The 21,104-nt window shown below is 44.2% G+C and overlaps 2 protein-coding genes across 2 annotated transcripts; one reads left to right on the forward strand and one right to left on the reverse strand.

Moving 5' to 3' along the window:
- Positions 1–540: 540 nt before the first annotated feature.
- LOC134193490 (sorting nexin-13-like) lies at positions 541–8,564 on the forward strand. The gene is made up of 14 exons (XM_062662317.1): positions 541–565; positions 630–676; positions 736–883; positions 939–1,081; positions 1,137–1,238; positions 1,284–1,394; positions 1,469–1,582; positions 3,334–3,426; positions 3,487–3,557; positions 7,259–7,336; positions 7,392–7,460; positions 7,518–7,630; positions 7,720–7,771; positions 7,839–8,564. The coding sequence occupies exons 1-14, from the start codon at positions 541–543 to the stop codon at positions 7,972–7,974; spliced, it is 1,302 nt and encodes a 433-aa protein (XP_062518301.1). The 3' UTR covers positions 7,975–8,564.
- Positions 8,565–16,489: 7,925 nt separating this feature from the next.
- Positions 16,490–20,735, reverse strand: LOC134193327 (uncharacterized protein K02A2.6-like). Its single transcript, XM_062662155.1, has one exon. It carries the CDS (start codon positions 20,650–20,652, stop codon positions 16,633–16,635), a length of 4,020 nt encoding a protein of 1,339 aa, XP_062518139.1. The 5' UTR covers positions 20,653–20,735; the 3' UTR covers positions 16,490–16,632.
- Between the last annotated feature and the right edge of the window lie 369 nt (positions 20,736–21,104).

The following is a 21,104-nucleotide window of genomic DNA, read 5'->3' on the forward strand; positions in this document are numbered from 1 at the left end:
TGATTTCTGTACATTGGTTGAAGAATGTGGATAACCAGAGTTGTTTTCATAGCCGAGGTGATTGTTAAACAACTGCTGGCAATCTCGCACCAAATTTGGAGGGCTAAAGGTGGTGGAGAGGCAGTGCCTTGATGCAATAGATGAACAGTTATTTGGTGGCTTGAAGTCCCCAAGAAAGCAGCTGATGATGAAGTCAAAGTTTCACGAACACTTAATCCAACAAGTCAAATCGGTAATGTGGCTTGCGGCTAACATATAAATGTATCTGAAATCAAAGATTGAGTGATGACCTCCAAGGTGTGATGTAGACCATGATCAAATCTAGCAAGCTGGGAGTCTGCATGATCAAATCTAGCAAGCTGGGAGTCTGAAATACCAGGAGACACAGTTTAAAGAAACAACTGGCGTGCATTTGAAGATGCAATAATGTTGAGTTATAACAGTTGCTATACTCTAGTGTTGGAGAAAGTGAGCACAGGGTGATTAATTAAATTGAATTTCTGTGTGTTTGGCGTAGTGTACTTCTAAAAGCCTGTTAGAATGAGGCAAATAGAGATGTTTGCAGGTTCTGTACAGAAGGTTTCTATGCTATGTTGAAGTAGTTTTTGCTTACTTGCATTTCATTCTAGATGATGATGATTGCAGCAGCACAGCTTCTTCTGACACTACTTCAAAGGTGAATAAACTGGAATAGTTGCTGCCTTCTTCTGGTGTGATTTTGTATACTGCTGATAGTCTGTAGAGTCTCTACCGACATTACTTCAACAATCAGAATTTTGTAGCACTTCTGAGTATAGTGGAGAAGGGATATTTGGACTTGCAGATGGAAATGGAGTTGTTATAGCTGATGTAGAAAAATTGGAGGCAGAAATTCAAAATGCTGGTAATTGGCATTGTGTCCATTGTGATTGAGTCATATATTAACTACATACTCTCAGGTGTTTGTCGTGACAGTGGACAGCAATATGGAATGTATGCAATACATGTTACAAGACACAGAACAATTGGGGAACCAGAAATTTGGGTTGTGCCTCGTCGCTATAGCGATTTTCATGACTTGCAGTTAGTTCTAAAGCAAACTGTGTGTATATATCAAGTCTTAAGGAGACGTTGTTTTAAAGAATGCATTTGTATAGTGTCACGTAACTGATGTTCATCTTCCTGGGAAAAGGGCCTTTACTAGATTGAATCGTAGCTTCTTAGAGAAGAGGAGAAAGCAACTAAATGACTATTTACAGGTATGTGAGCTTAATAGTCTTTTCTTGCTTAAGTGTTGCTTGTAGGTGATTCTGGATGCTGAGTTTCAAGCTGCACATGTGGGAGCGTCAGATGTAATAATGACATTTCTTAGTAGAGGAGAATATTTGAAGGTAAAGGGAGAACTGGCACGCAAGGTAACTGTAATAAATACATGAAGGATCATTTCTTTAGCATCTCTGTAGACATTTTAATCTTTTTTACATTGCAGGTTGACTCATTTGTCAGTCCACTGCGGCATTCTGTGCGTACAATGTCACAGACTGTCAAGGCTATGCCAAGTAAAGTGGAGACTGGAATAGATGCTGTCTCTCGTGCTCTGAAGGTGAGCTGTATTTACAACAGTTTGTAAGTACTGCCATCTGGTATAAAGGCAAGGAAATTGAAATTTACTCTAATCATTTGTACTGTTAGTAGTCATGTAAATAATGTTAAGATAGATGAGTTACACGTGTTCCCTATAAAGTTCTATCTATACCTGACCAAATACAACTGAAGTTTGGTACTACTAAAAGTCTTCTATAAACCTGAAGAGCTCTATTTGTAGCATGCTGGACTCTAAGTATGTATTAACTGGATCTTTGATAGAGCAGCACTGCATGTCTTGCAATTATACAATTGCATATTTTTACAATATGTAAATATTCATGTTTGACCAGCAGTAGTAAGTGTCTGATGACAAATAACGCTCAAAGAGTTATATTTTGGTCTGCAACTTAAACCTGAGTTGATGTGTTTGGAGAGGTGTAAATAGTTTCTCACATGCTGCTATTGATGGCTATTTAGGCGGACTTGGCATCAAATGGAATACCAGAGAATTCTGACTTTCATTGGATGAAATAGAGAATGACCTCTCACGAGTTAGCGGTATGTCGTTATCCTATGCGAGCTCGATAGATAGAGTCATCACTGGTTAACCTATGAGTAAAGGGATGTGCTTCTTGTTTGGACCTGTAGCAGGCTTCACGCATGTAGTTAATAAACTACCCGATGTTGTCAAGTTATAGACAACTCAGCAATGTTGTCATCGTACAACTCGGGATAATTGAACCCCTAGATGGTGATCGAACAAGTCTCTTGTATGCTTGTAGTGCTCTATACCTGATGAAACATTGGCAGAAATTTATCTTGGCGGTTTGCTAAGAAATTGACGGAAAACATATTGACGGATTATATTTTGGTGGTTTGACATTATTGTTAGATAGATAAATGCTAGATGTATGATATTACCCATCCACTAGTTTTAGGTGCCCGCGTCATGGAGGAGTTTGCGATTGACAGCATGTATGCATTCATGCATGGCCATTACATTTTCATAGCATACCGGTCGCCAACGATAGCTTCACAGTCTCATTCTCATGTTTAACCTCCTTGCTAGACATAATTATAAGCACAACAGACGGGAAGCAGGCAATCCATCTTGTGGTCTTCACCTTGTGGCCTCATCCTTGTGACGTACTGCCACATCGCCATTAGATACCTGATCCACGTGGGTGATGACGTCAACATATCCCAGTGGCCAAATTAATGACGGGTTTTATATTGGTTGTCGGTGAAAAATTTGTCAATTTGCCGAAATAGATTTCCCTCCAATATTTTATCTTACAGTATACTATTACTATGTAGTCTATTTCTCTAATAGGACACAATTTCTTAAGCTGCTACTGTTAAAATACACTACTACGTATAAGAAACAATCCATTGATCATCTCCTATTGTCTCGGACTCTGAGTGGAGCTGCATGCTTATGATGATAGGAAAATGTAGAGATGGCCAGGTGTTTATGGGTATTCGACACACAATTACGAGCACATGTATTATTATGACAGAACCTCCTGCCTAGTACAAGGAAGTTCTGGTGCTGAGAAAAGTGTGCCAGAACGCCATCTTATATGATACTGATGCGCATTTATTATTCTGCCACCATGAAATGTCATGTAAGCTTACATACATCAGACGATAGAATAGACGTCATCAAGTTGTTGATTCACGGATACACAAGCTTGATTTAGATAAATTATGCAATTGTTTATGTTGACTATCAAACCCTGTACTTTTCTGTTGTGTTGACTGCAGCCAGGAACTTCCCCTCGTCATGATCGACATAATGCAACTGCAAGTGAAATAGGTGATGAGTTGAAGCTAAAAGCAAGTTTGCTGGACAGTGACGTTAGTTTATTCAGCAAGAGCAGTTTCAAGATAAGTTGTATTCATTTTCAATGCTTTTAGGACACAGATGATAACATTCCTCTTCGTATTCTTTTGCTTTTGATGGATGAAGTGTTTGATCTGAAGACAAGGTTAGATACTGTATTTCTTTGGATTTCTTTATGTTTAATTCTAATGTAAGCCTTTTAGGCTGTTGGTGCTATGCACATGACTCAGTGAGTTTTTAGCATTGTAAAATAAAGTGTTAGTTTCTAATTGATTTATAGTCATCTGAAGAGAGGTACTATTGGTGATAAAAGTCCAAAAGTTTGTTGCCTTGACTTTGTACCTTGCATAACATATGACACTGGGTCGTGTCAGTTCAGTTGTATACTTGCAAGACTTTCATGCTAACTTGTTTGTCGCTGTGCCATTCACAGTGACTGGATGGTGTCACACTGTGATAGATTCAATGCTGTTGAGAAGCTGTGCTCTTGGTGAAGTCTATTGCTGTATGCATTTGTGTAATGGGAAACATGCAAGGCAAAACATGATGAACGGTCTTTGTAAGACAAGAACGCAATCTACTAAAAGTTCTAAGTTCAAAATGTATTTAGTATTACAGCTATTGCATTTGGTGAGAGCTGCATGTTGTGCTAGAGCATCAGCAGAAGCCGGAGAAATTTAAAAGTACAGGTATTGTGTCAGTAGCGGGAAGTATTTTCAAGCTTTGTGTCGTCGAGTCCTTTAGCTTGTGGTCTCCTCACAGTCCTGAGACTTTAAAAACAATTGCGAGTAAATCTTCTTTTCATAGTTTTTGCCTGCATGAGCAGCTTTCTATAAAGCTATGATTGTTTAATTATTCTAAGTCAACGGGTTGCAGGACACTTTCTGCAGTTAGATTGTTGTGTTTTTCTGTGTACTACGGCATGCAGTTGTAGAATATAATAAAGCTATGCCTTTATATCTAATATATAAAGCTCAAATTGTCTGAAAATTATGCACCGGGTCCCCTCTCGAGGGATCGACCCCCGCGTAGAGTTTCTCGATGACGCAAATGCTACACATTCCAGTTCATTCGAACACACGCCCACACCAGTTCTGTGTAGACTGCATGCATCGTCGTCCTTCGCAAAGCTTCGAGCGATTGAATATCTATTGCCGACAAAACTTACTCTTCTAGCGCTTTCGTTTCTCTCCAAATTCTGATTGCATTTGCACCGAATCCAACCTACACGTTTTCTGCAGCAAGCGCTACACGGGGAGTGTGTCGATTTCTATCGAAACAAGCGCGAAGAGCAAGATTTGAATTCATTCAGCACATCCGGGACCTCGCAACAAAGATTGCACGTGACGTGTCCACAGACCTATCTTTACACTACAGTATCTTGCCCGTACGAAGGACGGGCCGTGTATACTAGTATATATACATATATACATATATATATATATATATATATTAGATTATATTTTAATGGAATGCCTAATGTATGTTAGAGCATAACCATTAAACAATATTTTCAACAACTGAGTCTCCACTATTTAGAGCTAAGGTTCTAGAATTAGTCTATCTTTGAAAAGCCAAAGCTTGACAGAAAGCTGTTGATAAAGAAACGTTAGCGTTCTACTAACAGTTTGACAACAATGAAATGCCGTCTTCCTTGCAATCATCTTCAAAATGTGCATGATAGGAAGATGCCATAAACCAAAGTCTCAACAACAGGGTTCAAATAAACTTCAGGTAGCTTTGATCATGTCAACGGATGTCCTTCTCCGAAACTACAGCTTTTGCTGCTGCTCCAGCGTGATTCGCTGCCTCTACTATAGAGAATTTTCTCATTGACACATTATAATAATTTAGAAGTCTGTGTGAAAATATCACCATGTTTGCTTATAGAAGTAGCGTTACAACGCTGCTTCCGTCAACAAGAAGGGTGTGAAATAGTGTGTAACAAAGGGCATCATGTTGTTTCATAATCAAATTGGTCTTCTGATTGAACCCTAGGAGATGATCACCAAATTAGTCTTTCGGAGATCCGCAAAGACAAAGATCAGAATGAGATGAAGAAGTAAGGAAAGATGCCAACACCAAGCTAAACTTGTAATGCTATAATAAACTCCCTGCTGGGCATGGCAAGGCCTAGATTAGGAGTAGGCAATGCCTGCAACTACGCCCCAGCCTGCTCTACAGATTTACTCTAAAATGCATGTTTTTGCTCTAAAATACACCTATGGCTGAAGTCAATGCATCGATGGTTCCTGAGATTCCTGAGAAACTACAGTATTGCTCTTGCTCTGAACCTGCCCAATTTAGCAGTATGTAAGGGTAAGGTTACAATTTAGCTGAATTTAGAGAGGAAAAGTTGTTGAATGAGCCAAATCTACCAAGTTACACGCCCCATTACTAAACAATACAATAGGTAGCATCTTCAGTGGAAAGTGATAAATGTGTCAATTTATTTGTGAGTGAGTGAGTGTGTGGTATGAAATTAGAACTTCTTAAAAGCATAGTCAAGCACCTGATTTGCATTCTTCGCCTTGTGCTATAACTGGTTTGTAGCAGAAATAGTGTGGTGGTTAATATTAACTCTATTTCTTGACAAAAAAAGGAAAGATGATTCTTAGGTGTGCAGTATTTACTTCGATCAAAAGGTATCCATTTGCAGGCAAACAATAATCTGTGTGTGTGTGTGTGTGTGTGTGTGTGTGTGTGTGTGTGTGTGTGTGTGTGTGTGTGCTGTGTCTGTGTCTGTGTGTAGGAAAGGGTCTCTAAGAAAGTCGAGTCTGATCTCTACCGAATTTGTCTCGCGCTCGCGCCGAAACGACACAGGTCGAAAGTGAGATTGTTGTCGTCTTCCGGACTCCTCCCGCAACGATGCGATTTCCTGCCGATCAAACCCGCCTCCACAGGCGCTGAATTTCTCTGTAACGGCTCATGGAATCGAATTTAAACTGCTCGTTCTTGACGTCGGACCGTACGCGCAGAGCGTGTTGTTTATTGCAGGCGACGTCGATAAAAGCAAGATATTTTTGCATATATTCGGGTCTTTAAATTTCATTTTGTCTTTAATAGGGGCTACTGTCTGATGTGGTATGTCTTAGTAGTTGAAAGTGTGGGCAAAACCCATGAGTGACTGACCTGAAACGTTACATTCTGCTCTGCAATGATATAGACATGATATATAGACATGAACGATGCCACCCGTCGTTGACTGCAGCCAATGTTCTTGATCATAGTTGGCTAACTCGTAAAATGACTTGCGTAATACACGTTTAACTGCTATTGTTTTGCACAATATTCTGGTTGTTTTGATGCATTTGTCGGAACAGATTTAGTAGTTACAGAAACAGTTGGTGCGGTCTAGATGATGGTTTTCAAGGTTTGTAAATGGCAGTTCATAAACTAAAATACAATCTTCATTTATGCACGAGACCTGATAATATATGATCTGTTTGGTACCCCGCGCTGAGGATTGAGTATCTGGGAATGGCGAAGGCGCGGCGAGACTGTTTACAAATCTATAGTATTGCAGGGACAATTTTGTTCCCCTGAGTATTGAAACTGCATGAGCTTTGATGGTATTACCATTTTTCTGTTGCAGACTAGCTATGTGGGAAAGAGATAGTGTCTGTGTCTTAGAAAACGGAAATTGTATGTTTATTGTTGATAGCCACATATTCATTGGTTTGGAATTGACTAGGTGACCTCAAGCAAAAACCATAAAATGAGCATATAGTACAGATATCATGTTTTGTATAATGATATTTTGTATAATAACAGTATTTGTGTTATTTTATATAATACGGCACTAAGATTATAGAAGAAAATTTGATGTCATTGTAACTGTGTTAGGAGTCAATGGCTAAGACGGCGAATTATCAGTTTGCTGAAAGAAATCATCAAGGCAACGTTTGGGGATCGGATCAATAAGTGCACTTAAACAAGTGTTTTTAATGCTTTTTGGTTTTATAATTATTTTGTGCAGAAAAATCATTAAGAAGGTTGAGACGCTTACTTCATCTGAACAAATTTCAGAATTTGTTCGAGATCTAAAGTTGGTTTAGCGTTGGTTATTATATTCTCGGCAGTGGTAATGATTGCCTTTTATAAGGGATTCTATGTGGCCAGATGGAGTATGGAGAACTGACATTCCTGAGAGAGATGCAGGTACTAAAGCCCGAACACGTGTTGCTGCAAAGGCAAAGATGCTAGGCACTGTTCCTGGTAAGTAAATTGCTTACAGTAGACTGAATTACTGTGGTTTTATATACCATAACCTTCATATCTAATACACATACTATATTATGCATTAGATGACTTGAAACGATTCATAGGAGCAGACACAGCAAGAGATGGTGTGTGCAGGTACATATGGAACGTTAGCTGTGTAATTAATCGAAATGCGTTAGTATATGTTGACTGGTTATTTTAGAGTGTTTGACATGTTTCAACACTCTCAACTCAACAAGCGTCTTGTCTATGTTGTTTTGGAAGATCTACTTGTCACTGTCTTTCCAGACAATAAGTTTCCAAAAGTGTTTCAGCGTTTGCACTCTTTAAAATCATAGCAGACTGGCTAAAGGACACGTATAATGCAAACTTGAAAGAGCAATTTGAATGTGGTAATCAGAGACTTATTTCAACATTGTTTGGGGTTTTAGTGAACATAAATATTCTGTGAAAGCAATGAATTCAAGTTCTTTAGATGTTGATAAGTATAATAAACTGTGTGCCATTGTATTTCTGAAGTTTTCAACATTATGCGAACTTAAGTAATGACAGAGACCGGAGAAGGCAGAAGAGAGGGGAGGGAGAGGAGAATAGAGGGAGGGGAGAGTGGAGAGGAGAGGAGAGGAGAGGAGAGGAGAGAGGAGAGGAGAGTGGGGGGAAGAGAGTAGAGGAAGAGGAGAGTGGAGAAAGGAGAGGGGAAGTTAGAAGGGAATTAGGAAGGTAGAAAAGAAGAAGGGAGGTAAAAAGGGGAGAAGAGAAAAGAAGAGGGAAAACCGAGATGACGTGAGAAGAGAGGGGAGGACAGACATGTGTTGAGAGACGCGGCTTGTGGAACAGTATTCTAGGTATCCTAGGTCATCACTGGTATCTTGCAACGCAAGGTAAGACGTACAGAGTGTAGTTACCACGTTATATATATATATATATATATATATATATATATATATATATATATATATATATATATATATATATATATATATATATATTTCTACTGCGCAAGCTCAATACATTCCACTATATTACATCTTTTCCTCTCTAACAAGTATTTTTGTTTTTAAGTTTTCAACCCTAACCCAAACCATTGAACACTACTAGCCAGAAACACACCTTGTCTTGCTACCCCTACCACAATTTACAAGTCTAGTCTTTCTTGTGGTTTGACGATTCTCCCTGAGGGTCGGTGCTGCTGCCTATATCAGATGCCATGTTGGTTCTGGTGATTGGGCTTGTTTCATCTTCGGTTTCGTCTGCCCTAATTGGAGGTGAAACTAGTGATTGATGAGATTCCTGATTTCTCGGTATCGGTACTTGAATTGATATATTTGCCTGATCCAGTGATTAAAATTAAACGTATGCCATGCTCTTAATTGCAATCGAGTGAGGACTTTGTTCAGATTCTGTAGATGTTGTTTAATAATGACTCCATTACCAGCAATTCGTCAATGTAGACACCTACTCCGTCTATTCCTTGAATTACCTGCTCCATGGCTTTCTGGCAGGGCACAAGCTGTGCCAAACATAGTACTCTTGTGTAAACCGAAAAAGTCCTTTGCGCGTATTGACCGTGGTATTAGGTAGTAGATACGTGTCAACTTCCATAGATTGGTTTATGGTGATTTTGTAGTCTCCGAACTGTGTTGTCCTTTTATCGAATACACACTAGAGGAGTTGCCCATTCAGTTGTACTAACGTTTTCCAAAATGTCTTTATGTTCCATGCGCGACAGCTCTTCTTCCAGTGCTTCCTGCATGACATATGGAACCGTTCTGTGTTTATAAACTTGGGAGATGCATCCTAGCTGTCTAAGATTTATGTCTGTCATCTTACCCAATCTTGGCTAAAGCATATGACTTGCCAGTATCCTTTGTAGTGCGGTTTGCTGATCCGCTTTCAGAGAGTGTATGTCGTGCCAATAGAATTAATCTAGTTGTATTTCACGCAGCCAATTCCGACCCAGTAAGGGTAGTCCAGTGCTTTCAATAATAAGGAGTGCAAGAACCTTCTGTTGATTCCTGTGTGCCACCTCCATCTCTACTTCTCCACACGTTTTGAATCAGCTGTCCCGTATAGGTGCATAATACGAAATGAGCTTGTTCCATTTTTATAGATAGTTCTAACCTTTTTCATGCACTGCTGTAATGGCATAAGGGAGACACTAGCCCCTGTATCCACTTCCATTTTGACATCACGTGCAGCTAACTTTAGTTGTGCTTTAATGGGCGGTGTACGAACGATATGGTTTCTAGGACTATCTGCGCGTATTGAGTACTTAGCAGTCTAGCGATCGGGAGTGTCCAATTTACGCTCTCTATATATGAGGGGTTATTCTTCTCTTATACCCCGTTTACACGAGCACGCATGGTGAGCCGAGCCGACCCGAGCTGAGCCGAGCAGCGCCAGCCCATGCCAGTCCAGCATTCTAGCCCGAGTTTACACGACACACTCTGTAGAAGCGAGCTAATGCTTTAATGGGCGTGTCATTAACGTGCGTTAGTTACTTGGGATTGAAATAGCTCACGTTTGCAATGGACAGACACCAAGCTGCTCGCGTTTTTCTCTTTGGCTTTACAACAGTCATATCGAGATATGCGTAGGGCATATACAAGGCGTCGTACTATTCGTAAGAGACGTAGGTCTATCGTCGGGCGACTGTTGCAGCAACGAAGTTCAAAAGATTTGTTTCGTGCACATTTTGGTTGCTCCACAATCGGATAAGACAGAGTCTCCGTCTTGCTCCACGCCATTTGCTAGATGAGCATGCGTGGCTCCTTTTCCAGAATTCCATGCGTTTACATGATGTAAAGTCTCGTTTCTGGCCGAAATCCGACTCGACCGTTCGTCTTGGACGGCTGAACTCGACCGTGCCGTCGCGTTTCACGACGATCGGAAACCAGCGTCGTGTCGATCGGCGCATTCGCGTAGCAATCTAATTTTAGGTTAATTTCAGCCCCCAAAGCAATCCGACGCGACCGTTCGTCTCAGACTACGCATTTTCCAGCATCCCCATCTCAGACTCTTCCCACCTAAAACGTCATGATCTATTCGTGGAGAATGATGTCACTTCCATGAAGACACATTCAGTAACACGCGCACGCACGCACGCACAAGTGGCCCGGTGGGCCGGCCGGCTCACTCCGACTACACCTGGACATCCTCACACTGTAGATGAGAGAATTAGGACGGCGTACGATAGCTGGTGTGCGTCCATCCGCATACTCGGTTAATTGAATAAACAAACTCCCGCGCATCTCATTTCAGGCCGCCAAAGTCTCGTTTCGCGCCGTCGGAGGCGGTCGAGGCGAAATCCGACGCGACCGTTCGTTTCGGACTCGCGATCTCGACCGGCCCACCGCGTTTCGCGCCGATCCGAGACCAGCGTCGTGGCGATCGGCACGTTACAGACAGACAGACAGTGGACAGACGGAAGTGGGCGTTCCCGAGCGTTCGCGTATTATAGTATGGGATGGGTATATATCTAAACCCACACTGGAACCAGGCTTCAAGTTTTCACCATCGAGGATATGGAGTTGAGTCAGAAGAACATTGTCGGTCCACCCAGACCTCTGAGTCCTGGTGATGTTGCTACATGGCACTGCTGGTTGTCGATCTATGGTAAAAACATCGATATCGGTAAGACGATCACCCAGCTAGCGAGTGGCCAGAGAGGTCAAACGTAGGTTGATGCCTATGGGACAGCAACTCTCGTGAGCTTAGATGTCCCTATGTCGGTATGATCAAACGAGCAGACCTCACCACCGACGAGAATATTCGAATGGAGGCCGACAGCATCCATATCACCAACAGTTTTATCGAGATGGTGAAGAAATCTATCGAAATCTACAAAGATGCCATAGCCAATGTAGATTCCGGGCCGCTTCAATGTCATGCAGCCAGAACAATTGATCGCGTGTTTCAACGAATTCTGGCAACTCTGGAATCGGAAAGGTGACAAGGAGGCCTTCAAACTCTGGACCAAGGAGATACGTCCCGGCTTTATTAAAATGCTGGTGCCAGATCTGTTCGAGCATGATCGCATACGTCTTCACAAAAGACACTCAGCGATATCTATTGCACCGTGCAGAAGCTGAGAAATGTGAAATAGGAAGCTTAAACGACTTCATTAGGACATCCCGAGACCCGTGCACAGAGACTCTGAAAGGTGCGTCCTATTATAGGAGCGCAAATTTCTGTTTCGCAATCACGATTTCTCAACTTGGCTATCCATGTTTCGGCTACCAATGCCATCATCACCAACACTTTCTACAGAAAGGATATCTTTATAATATGTTTTGGCTTGTCAGATGTCGGTTTGGAAGATGTTATTCCTGGCATACAGCAAGGTTCGTCGTGCTGCTCTTCTTTGATCACCTCTTTCTGCTTGTGTGACATTTCCTTCACATCCATAAGAGGTGTCAGAACACTCAATGCCGATTCTAGCGCCTCATCACCGATTCTATCATGCTCGCGTAGTTTTAAGAGATATTTCAACATCTCCGATGTCAAACGCGCAATGCATAGTAGAGTGCTGCGCCACCAATATGCTCTTGATCGTATAGTTGTAAGAGATATGTGAGCGCCTTGGTGAGTGGATTCAAAACCCGCAATGAATTATCGAGCGCCACTGCACTGATATCACTTTGGTTGTAAAGTTCAAAAGGTATTTCAGTTCCTCGATAGCTATATAAACGGCTATATAAAATGTTGTGCCCTGTATATATTAGAGAAAGAAGTTAAAAGAAGAATATAACTTATAAATAAAGGTTGTTGTGTACATGCAAAGTGGACGATTGGTACGGCATCGACACTTAATTGCCGTAAACCACGAGAGGTTATCCAGTGTCCTCATTGTAGAATCATGCACAATCCACTACGAATGCGACAACGAGTGTTTGTATTGCGCCATCCATTCTTCTCCAAAATTGGAGTAGATCGATCTCATATCTAAGAAATGTGAGTGGGGTGAGAAACTTAAAAAGGTGTGCGAATGGGAATACGAATGCGTGGGATGTGGTTGCATCCACAGAGTGCTCGAAAGCGGGGCTAAACACCCACTACGTCAAAAGATCCAAATACAACATCAAATACCACCTCAAAAAAAACAATTGAAACGATTCGATCTCACCAAACATTAGCCCTTCTATGACTGACTGGTTATGACGTTGCTTTACGTGTCAGTTACGTAGAATCACGTGCTTACTTTTCTCCGCCTTATCTCCGCCTCATCTCCGCCTCCTTTTAGTACCCGTCTCTACGTAGGACGTCTCCCCCAAATGAAGCCTTGCTTTCGCTCGACAAGCTATAGTTCAAAAGAATTGCTAATAAATTTCCTTTCGAATGAGCCTACTTTCAGCAGTCTACGTTGTAGCAATCTCCAGATATCGCATTTTCTATGATGCCACACCTTGTGACGTAATTGGCCGATTTCCGGCCACGTGACTTTGACGTTGAAAATCTAAGCTTCCTGGGCTTTTTTAGCCAATCAAAATATTTTTAGCCGTTAGATACACCCTTTGGGCGTGTCCTTGCATACGAGCAATATTTTAGCGGCTTCCTAACAATTTTTCAAGTTGGTCTGGCTGTCTGGGCGCGTTACCGTGACCTCGGGGGATTTCGCCAAGACTTTTGAGTCAGGAACAACGCCTGTCGATGTTTTTGATGTGTGTTTTTTTGCTTCGGACTTGTCATCTGACGACGTTGCGACGGAGAACATGGAAGAAATTCCCGTTGGTGAAGACAGCGATGTCGCCACGCGCTAAGTAGAGCATTTGGATGTCTAATCGCTTTGTTTCTTCGCGAGATCTTGTTTTTAAGAGTTTTCAGTAAGTGTTTTGCAGTTTGGGCTCTAGCCATTGGGTAGAATTTTAGTTATGCCCATAGTAACCGGTTGCTATGGATATGTACCCGTATGTTGTCGTGACAGAACGTGGTACTTTACTATCATGCAAACAGTTTTCTAATGTTTTATATATTTGTTAGCTCTCTAGACAGAGATGCGACGCACCACAACGAAGATCTTCCCGTTGGTGAAAACAGCAATGACTCAATTAGAGTAGCGTTGACTGGATGTCGAAATCACGTATCAAAACAATAATTATTATCAATAGTTACAAAAATTATATCATTTGAAAGCGCAGTTAATATGCTTATCAAAGATGTGTGAATTGTAATTTTTACTTCTATAATGTGCCTGCAATTGCAAATAATAGGTAAGCGACTAATGCCTTGCGCGCGCTACATAACAAGATTACTATTTAGATAATTAGATAGAAGCGACATGTAGGCGCGAATCGGGGATGGCCCGCGAAGAAGACGGTAGCGATGAGAATTTGACAGATAGAGACAATATAGTCTCCACCAAAGAAAACTCACTAAATTGGATTTGATTCTATCCAAGGTATTCACGCGAATGGGTCTTGCAGAGAAAACCCAACAATGTGCACCCACCGCCCAAAAACTCTCATGAAGTACGAGAAACTATGAAACACTATCGAAGATCTTATCCAAGGCTGGTGAGGTCGTCTATAGACATCCAACTGTTGAACGTTTTGGCTTATCCTTTCCATTTCACCAACGCCCATTGCCCCTTTTTCGTATCACCTTCTCGATACGAAACACGTCGTGGGACGTCCTTTGTAGCTCTGGTTCGTAGAAGGAGCCTTCTTATAACTTCCTCGTTCTAGTCTTTCAGTTTGTATACACATATAGAACCGGGCTGCATCGTGTTCTGTATTTCGACGACCTCGAAACTTCTTCGGTTCAATTGAGTGTGTATCCTTTTTCAAGGTCGTCTTCTTTTTAACAATACGAACACGACTACTGGTTTCAGAGTCCGATTAAATCTTTGTACCACCACCGCTTTACCTTCATCGTATTTCAAATACCTGTGAATATTGTTTTCTTTTAACCAGCTATATCCATGGTCCTATCGTAAAATTCACCACCATGCACGATCTACCCACAGATTCTTAGTTTCTTGGAAATCGCCTCCAAAGCTACTACGATAGCTTTAGCCGTTTTATCGTGTAGAGGAATCGACCACGCGTACTTGCTAAACATGTCGATGACGTTGAGAGATACATGACTCGATCCGTCATTGTATTTTGAGAAAGATTGCATATCGACCAAATCTGCAGACCACGTATCGTCCACACCACCCACGATCACACACCTCGTCGAAAATCGACGTTTCATGGGTTTATGGAGTTCTTCAGCGAGGTGATCTGTCCACACTAATTTTTCACCTTTTTTACCTTTTTTACCTTTTTACCTTTTTTTACCTTTTTTACCTTCTTACCCCCACCAGCAGTACCAGGCAATCTCAGACCTCTACCAGCGGTACCGGGTAAACTCAGACGTATACTGCCAACGTCAAAGCCCAACATGGATACAAATCTGGATTTCTTGGCTCCACATATAGGGCATACAGACATAACGGTTATTCGCTTGTTCTTGGTCTTCACCGCGGTGAGATTAGCTTCCAGATTTTGCCTTTTACATCTCACACAGTACGACGACATGGTGCTATTTATACGTCTACATAAAATTCTACTTGAAACCTCCTACAAGAAATTCGTTTTCCGATGACGGTACTTGGGTGAAATCGAGAAAAATACCACGCATGGGTCGTCCCTCCCAACGATGAACTATGAAGTAGAAATAATAATAACCATACAGAATGCTGTTCATATCTTGGAGCATACTAGAATTATACGCGATTTCTTTATCCGTCTTCTGGGTGCTGGTACACTATGTTGGCGGCCGCATACCGAAAATGTCAAAATATTCTGCATCTCGTTTTCGTTGTGGATGGCCACCCAATGGGTACTACCACTATCGAAGTAATCTTCTAGGTTGATGACGAGACATTCGTCGTCTTTGAGGTTGGTGGGTAAAGTGTCTTTGCTATAGGTTCCTCTATAGTTGGCTACACCACCATCTCTCATTATCTTATCAACCTGTATCAATATTGGTCCAGACTTTTTTACCGACAGATCTTCGTCTTGGAGATCTTCTCATTTTGTTGCCTGGTGGTCTTCGTTGGCTTTTCCCAGGTAACCTCAATCCATCGCCAGCATTGCCAGCACCCATGATGGCTTTCAGCTTGATCCAAATGACCGAGAACCTTGAGGGCGAATTTAATGATATATGGCAATGTAGATGGTGGGCTTGCCTGTGATTGTTGGCTTTGGTGTACCATCTCGCATACCTTTCTCAACGAATAGATGCATGCCGTAGTCGGTCAAGAGTTCGAGTTCTACTCCCGAGTGCCAATTCAACAACGCATCCCACAAAAGGCCCAGCTGGACTTTTGTAGTAGTGAGCTGGGACGAGTCGGTAGATGTCGATCCATACGGGTCTTTCTAAAGTTTTCGATCGAAGACGTCGGCTAGTAGTAGTGCATTCGCACGCAAATACAAATCGTGATAGTCGCTCATGGTCTTGCATCCAAAAGTCGACCATATACCTTTTGACCGTGGTCGTAATCTCCATTGGTGATCCCTTCATCGTTCAATGTGCTGTAGAAGGCATCTGGAGGTGGTAGTTTGGGGAATCGTGCCCAATCGTTCATATGCTCGTACGGATCGCTTTTTCTCAAGAGTAGATTGCGATTTTTGTCATCGGGCTCGTATTCTCTAGTTATGTGCATAGTGATGGATCTTGTGCTTTGACCAATCTATTGAGTGAGGCCAACAGGAACTGAACGCTGTCGATGAAGCGTAGCTGCCCAATAGAGAACGAGATGCACTTCTCTGTGTTGTTGGGTATACAGTTGACGTTGCCTTGCACCTTAGAGGTGGCTGTAGAGAGTGCCAAATGTAGAGAGTTGCTTCCACTACAATGCTACTCTATTAGTCTGCAATCGCGCTCGCTCTCTGTCTCTCTCGTTACGCATGCGTGGGCCTCGCAGTCCGGCCCAGACATCCATACTACATTACCCCCTCTGTCTTTTAAGCTACTAACTCAACTCAACTCCGCGGTACAACTAACGTCCCCTATATGTCTGCTTCCTGCGCTTTCATCGAGAGTTTCACCTGACGCCCCGACCTCGTCACTGTCCCTGACTTGTATAAAGTCCGTCCTGAGTGCCGGTGCTCCGTTAAGTCGTCCCCTGATCTTGGATCCGGGTCGGTGTTCCCTGTTCCCACGCTATTGCCCCCAGTCATGTTAGATGAAGGCTCCACACAAGTTTCCATAGATGACCGGGTTGGCGGGGTGTGATCTGTAATCTCTCCTTCGCGTTCTGAGTCTGCAAGCGTAGGGGTGTTGTTCCATGTTGTTTCCGCACGAACTGCGGGAGCGGGTGTCTGGGTCCAAGCTTGGGGCATATCCTGCTCTTCTCCTTCGGGCTGTCGATTATACTGCCTCACATGTTGTCGATTCCTGAGCAAAATTCGCTTGCCGTCGGATACCCCCACCTGGCGCCCGTACTGTTCCACCACTCGCCACCTTTTGGTGGTATCTGTGCGTCCATCCTGCAGTATCACTGTAGCTCCCGGTTTCAGTGTGGGCAGGGGGTGTACCCCTCTCCTCGCGTCGTGGGCATCCGCCATCTTCGCCTTCGCTCTCAGCTGGTGTGCGGGGTTAACCATAACAGGGTGGTGATAGGACGGTACTCGGGTAAGGAGGACACGACCGAAGAGGGCTTCACTTGGCGTGGTCCCTAACATCCTGTGGGTAGAGTTGCGGATGTCCATCAGGACTTGCTGTAGTCGTCGTGGGAAAGAAATGGACGGCCGTAATCCTTTTAGCCGTTCCCGCAAGACACGGTGGAGCCGCTCAACCATCCCATTGGATCTCGGGTATCGCGGGCTTGAATGGACGTGACGAATATTCAACTGCTTGAGAAATTGTTCCATCTCAGCCGCTATGAACTGAGGTCCATTGTCAGTCACTAGGACTGATGGGAGCCCAAATCTCGCGAACACCTCCATAAGTTTGTCGATCACTGCTGTGGCTATTGTAGAGCCCAGGGGGATCACTTCAGGATAACGAGAGCCGTAGTCAATGACCGACAGGCACGAATGTCCTTCTATTGACACGAGGTCGATCGCCAGTTTATGCCAGACACTTTCAACTTCAGACGGCTGCAAGTCTTGTTCTTGATTAGAACGCCTCCGCCAGCATACTCCACACTGTTCTGCGAAGGCAGTCGCATCTTTGGTCAGCCCGGGCCACCAGACTCTTGTCCTCAGCGTGTCTAAGAACGCATCTCGGCCTGGGTGACCCTCATGAGCTAGTCTTAGTATCGGTTGTCTGAGATTCTCAGGAAGCACATAGCGACTGTCGAACAGTAAGGCACCGTCAATTGCTGTCAGTTGCTCCCGCACTAAGAAGTATGGTTCTTCTTGTGGGTTGCGGTCTCTCCAGGACGCTGTAATGACTCTCTTCATGAGACTGCTGATGAGAGGATCATCCTCGGATGCTCTTCGTATCTCGTCGATACCCACTGGTGCTTCTTCTAAGACCATATTCACATATTCGCGCATGGACCGGCATTCCTCGGGCGACGGGTGTTGGTCCCCCAGTGGGGCCCTAGATAATGCGTCTGCACACACCAAGTGATGGCCGGGTGTGTACGTCAGTGAGTATTGATACGGCATCAGGGCGACCAACCAACGTTGAAGCCGAGGTGGTACGTCATCGAATGGCTTGCACACGATGTTGACCAGCGGTTTATGATCGGTGAAGGCCTGTATGTGTCGTCCCAGTACATATTGACGGAAGCGTGTAATTGCAAATACCACTCCGAGCATTTCTCTTTCCAACTGGGAGTAACGGGTTTCCGCTGCTGTCAACGACCGACTCGCGCATGCCACCGGGGTCCATTGACCACTGTCGTCTTTCTGCCAAAGCATCGCCCCCAGTCCGTGTGGTGAAGCATCGCTACTGATAGCCGTTGGAACCAAGCTGGAGGGTCGGAAATATGCGAGCTTTTGCAAGGCTGTGGCAATACTCCTCTTTGCTGTGTCGTAGGCGTTCTTCAACTCCGCGTTGGCCACGAATGGCTCCTGCTTGGCAATTCGACGTAAACCATCTGTGATTTGTGAGAGGCGGGGAATAAATTTGCCTAGGTAGGTGGCTAGGCCAAGGAAACGCCGTAAATCCGTAACTGACGTGGGATAGGGCATATCCTGAATGGCCCTCAACTTGTCTGCGTCTGGTCCTATTCCTTGTCCGGTTAGCCAATGGCCCAGATATTTGACTTGAGTCTGTCGAAGCTGGCATTTTTCCCAGTTGAGCCTCAAATTGGCGTTGCTCAGGCGCCGCAGTACCAATTCAAGCCTTCTGTCGTGCTCTTCCTGAGATGTGCCGAAAACGAGAATGTCGTCGATATAGACCATCACTCCCTCTGTGCCGTGCAGGATGTCACTGACCACGCGTTGAAAGGTCTCTGGGGCGCTGCTTATCCCGAATGGGAGTCGTTTAAATCGGTAGAGGCCACAATGGGATGCGAACGTGGTGTATGGGCGAGAATCCAGGGCCAGCGGGATCTGATGGAAGCCAGACTCAGCGTCTAGAACGGAGAATACTTTAGCTCCTTCCAGCTTTGCCGTTATCTCCTCTAATGTAGGCAACATATGCCTCTCCCGTATGATGGCTTTGTTCAGACGTCTGTAGTCCACGCACAGTCTTAGCGTGCCATTCGCCTTCCTTGTTGGTACTAGCGGCGATACCCACGGTGTGGCTTCCTGAACTGACTCGATCACACCGCGCTCTTCCAGCCTCTTGATCTCCGCTTCGATAGCTTCTCGTAGACTGAAGGCATGGCGCCTGGGAGGGAGAGCGACCGGCGTTGCCTTGGGATCGACGGTGATGTCCACCGGTCTGACTTTGACTACATTCACGTCCGCAACTGACAACAACTGCAGCTGTATGATAACGTCTTGGCCGAAGAGTACAGTTTGTCCTGTTGGGACCACAAAGCACGTGCATGTGCAAGACTTGTTGCCGGACGATATGGTCACATCTGCTACTCCGAGTGTTGTGACCGGCGTGCCGTCATAGGCCGTAAGAACTGTGTGGCTTGGTCGTGTTGCTGCCACTACGTCTGCGGTGATGAGGGTTCTCGTTGCCCCCGTGTCCAGCAGGCCTCTGCAACGTTTTCCGTTGACTGTTAGTGTCCTTGTGAAGTGTTTCGACTGTTGCCCACTCCCTGTCTTGTACACCGTGTCGTAATCCTCAGTCACCCGATTTGTCTGTTCATCCGCTTCTAGGCCGAGTCCTTCTTGGTCCACTGCACGTGCCACTGCCATCTTGGTCTTACGGAAACACACGGCAGCAAAGTGCCCCATCTTGTGACAGTGGGAGCACTGACTCTCTGCGGCCGGGCAATGTTGTTTCCCTCTAGTATGGTGGCAACCACAGTATCTGCACTTCCCAGCATTTCCTTTACTCAATGGATTTGATTGACTCACTTTGTTTGCTAGGCTTGGCGGTGGAACTTCCTCATACAGGGAGCTGTCAGCTATAGATGACTCACATGCCACCGCTTTTGACACTGCTTGAGCCAAGGTGAGTTGTGACTCTTTCAGTAGTTCCCTTCGAATATCGTTATCTCTTAGCCCAACAATCAGTTGGTCTCGAATCTGTCCGTTCACTATCGTGTCTACCCGCGTTGATTCAAACTCACATGCTTCTACCTTGGCTCGTAGGCGTCCTACGAACGCTGTCACGGTCTCTTGGCCTTGTTGTTTTAATTGGCGGAACTTGTGTCGCTCAGACGTTGTATTCACGGATGGACGGAAGTGCGCTAGGACTGCGTCAGTCATTGCTTTGTATGGATCTCCCTCTTCTCCTACCACATCCGGGATAGCCAGTCCTTTTACGACTCGTCTGATACTCAGTCCAGCCAAGTTCAGAAAGAGGCTTCTCTTCTCTGCGGGGTCTGTCACTTTGCATATAGTCATATAATCATTAGCGTCTTCTAGCCACAGTTCGAACTCACTGGCGACGTTGTGTCCATAATCAGGAACAAACTCTTTAGGGGCTCTGCCCGCCTTCGCTACCGCCATGTCTGTGGGTCGTTCGTATCCTGCCGACTACGCCAAATGTAGAGAGTGCCAAATGTAGAGAGTTGCTTCCACTACAATGCTACTCTATTAGTCTGCAATCGCGCTCGCTCTCTGTCTCTCTCGTTACGCATGCGTGGGCCTCGCAGTCCGGCCCAGACATCCATACTACAGTGGCTTGCATGCATCAATAGTCATTATAGATGACTGTTGTATCCGCGAAGATTGTGGAAGAACACGGGAACGGTTGTGGACAATCGCAGCTGCATGGAGATTGCAAGCATTGTGTGTTGCGCATCGATATCGTCCGTGATGTGACAATGGTCGCGGACGCAATCCCGATAGTTCTTCATGACGAGAGACTTGTCGCAGATGTAGCAGGTGTCCGTGTCATCACCTTTGGGTTTGCGTTTCGCCTTGGGTCCGATGATGGTGGGAGACTGGAAGTAGCACTT

The sequence above is a fragment of the Corticium candelabrum genome, chromosome 17 (assembly GCF_963422355.1).
Source record: "Corticium candelabrum chromosome 17, ooCorCand1.1, whole genome shotgun sequence".
In the NCBI taxonomy this organism is placed as follows: Eukaryota; Metazoa; Porifera; class Homoscleromorpha; order Homosclerophorida; family Plakinidae; genus Corticium; species Corticium candelabrum.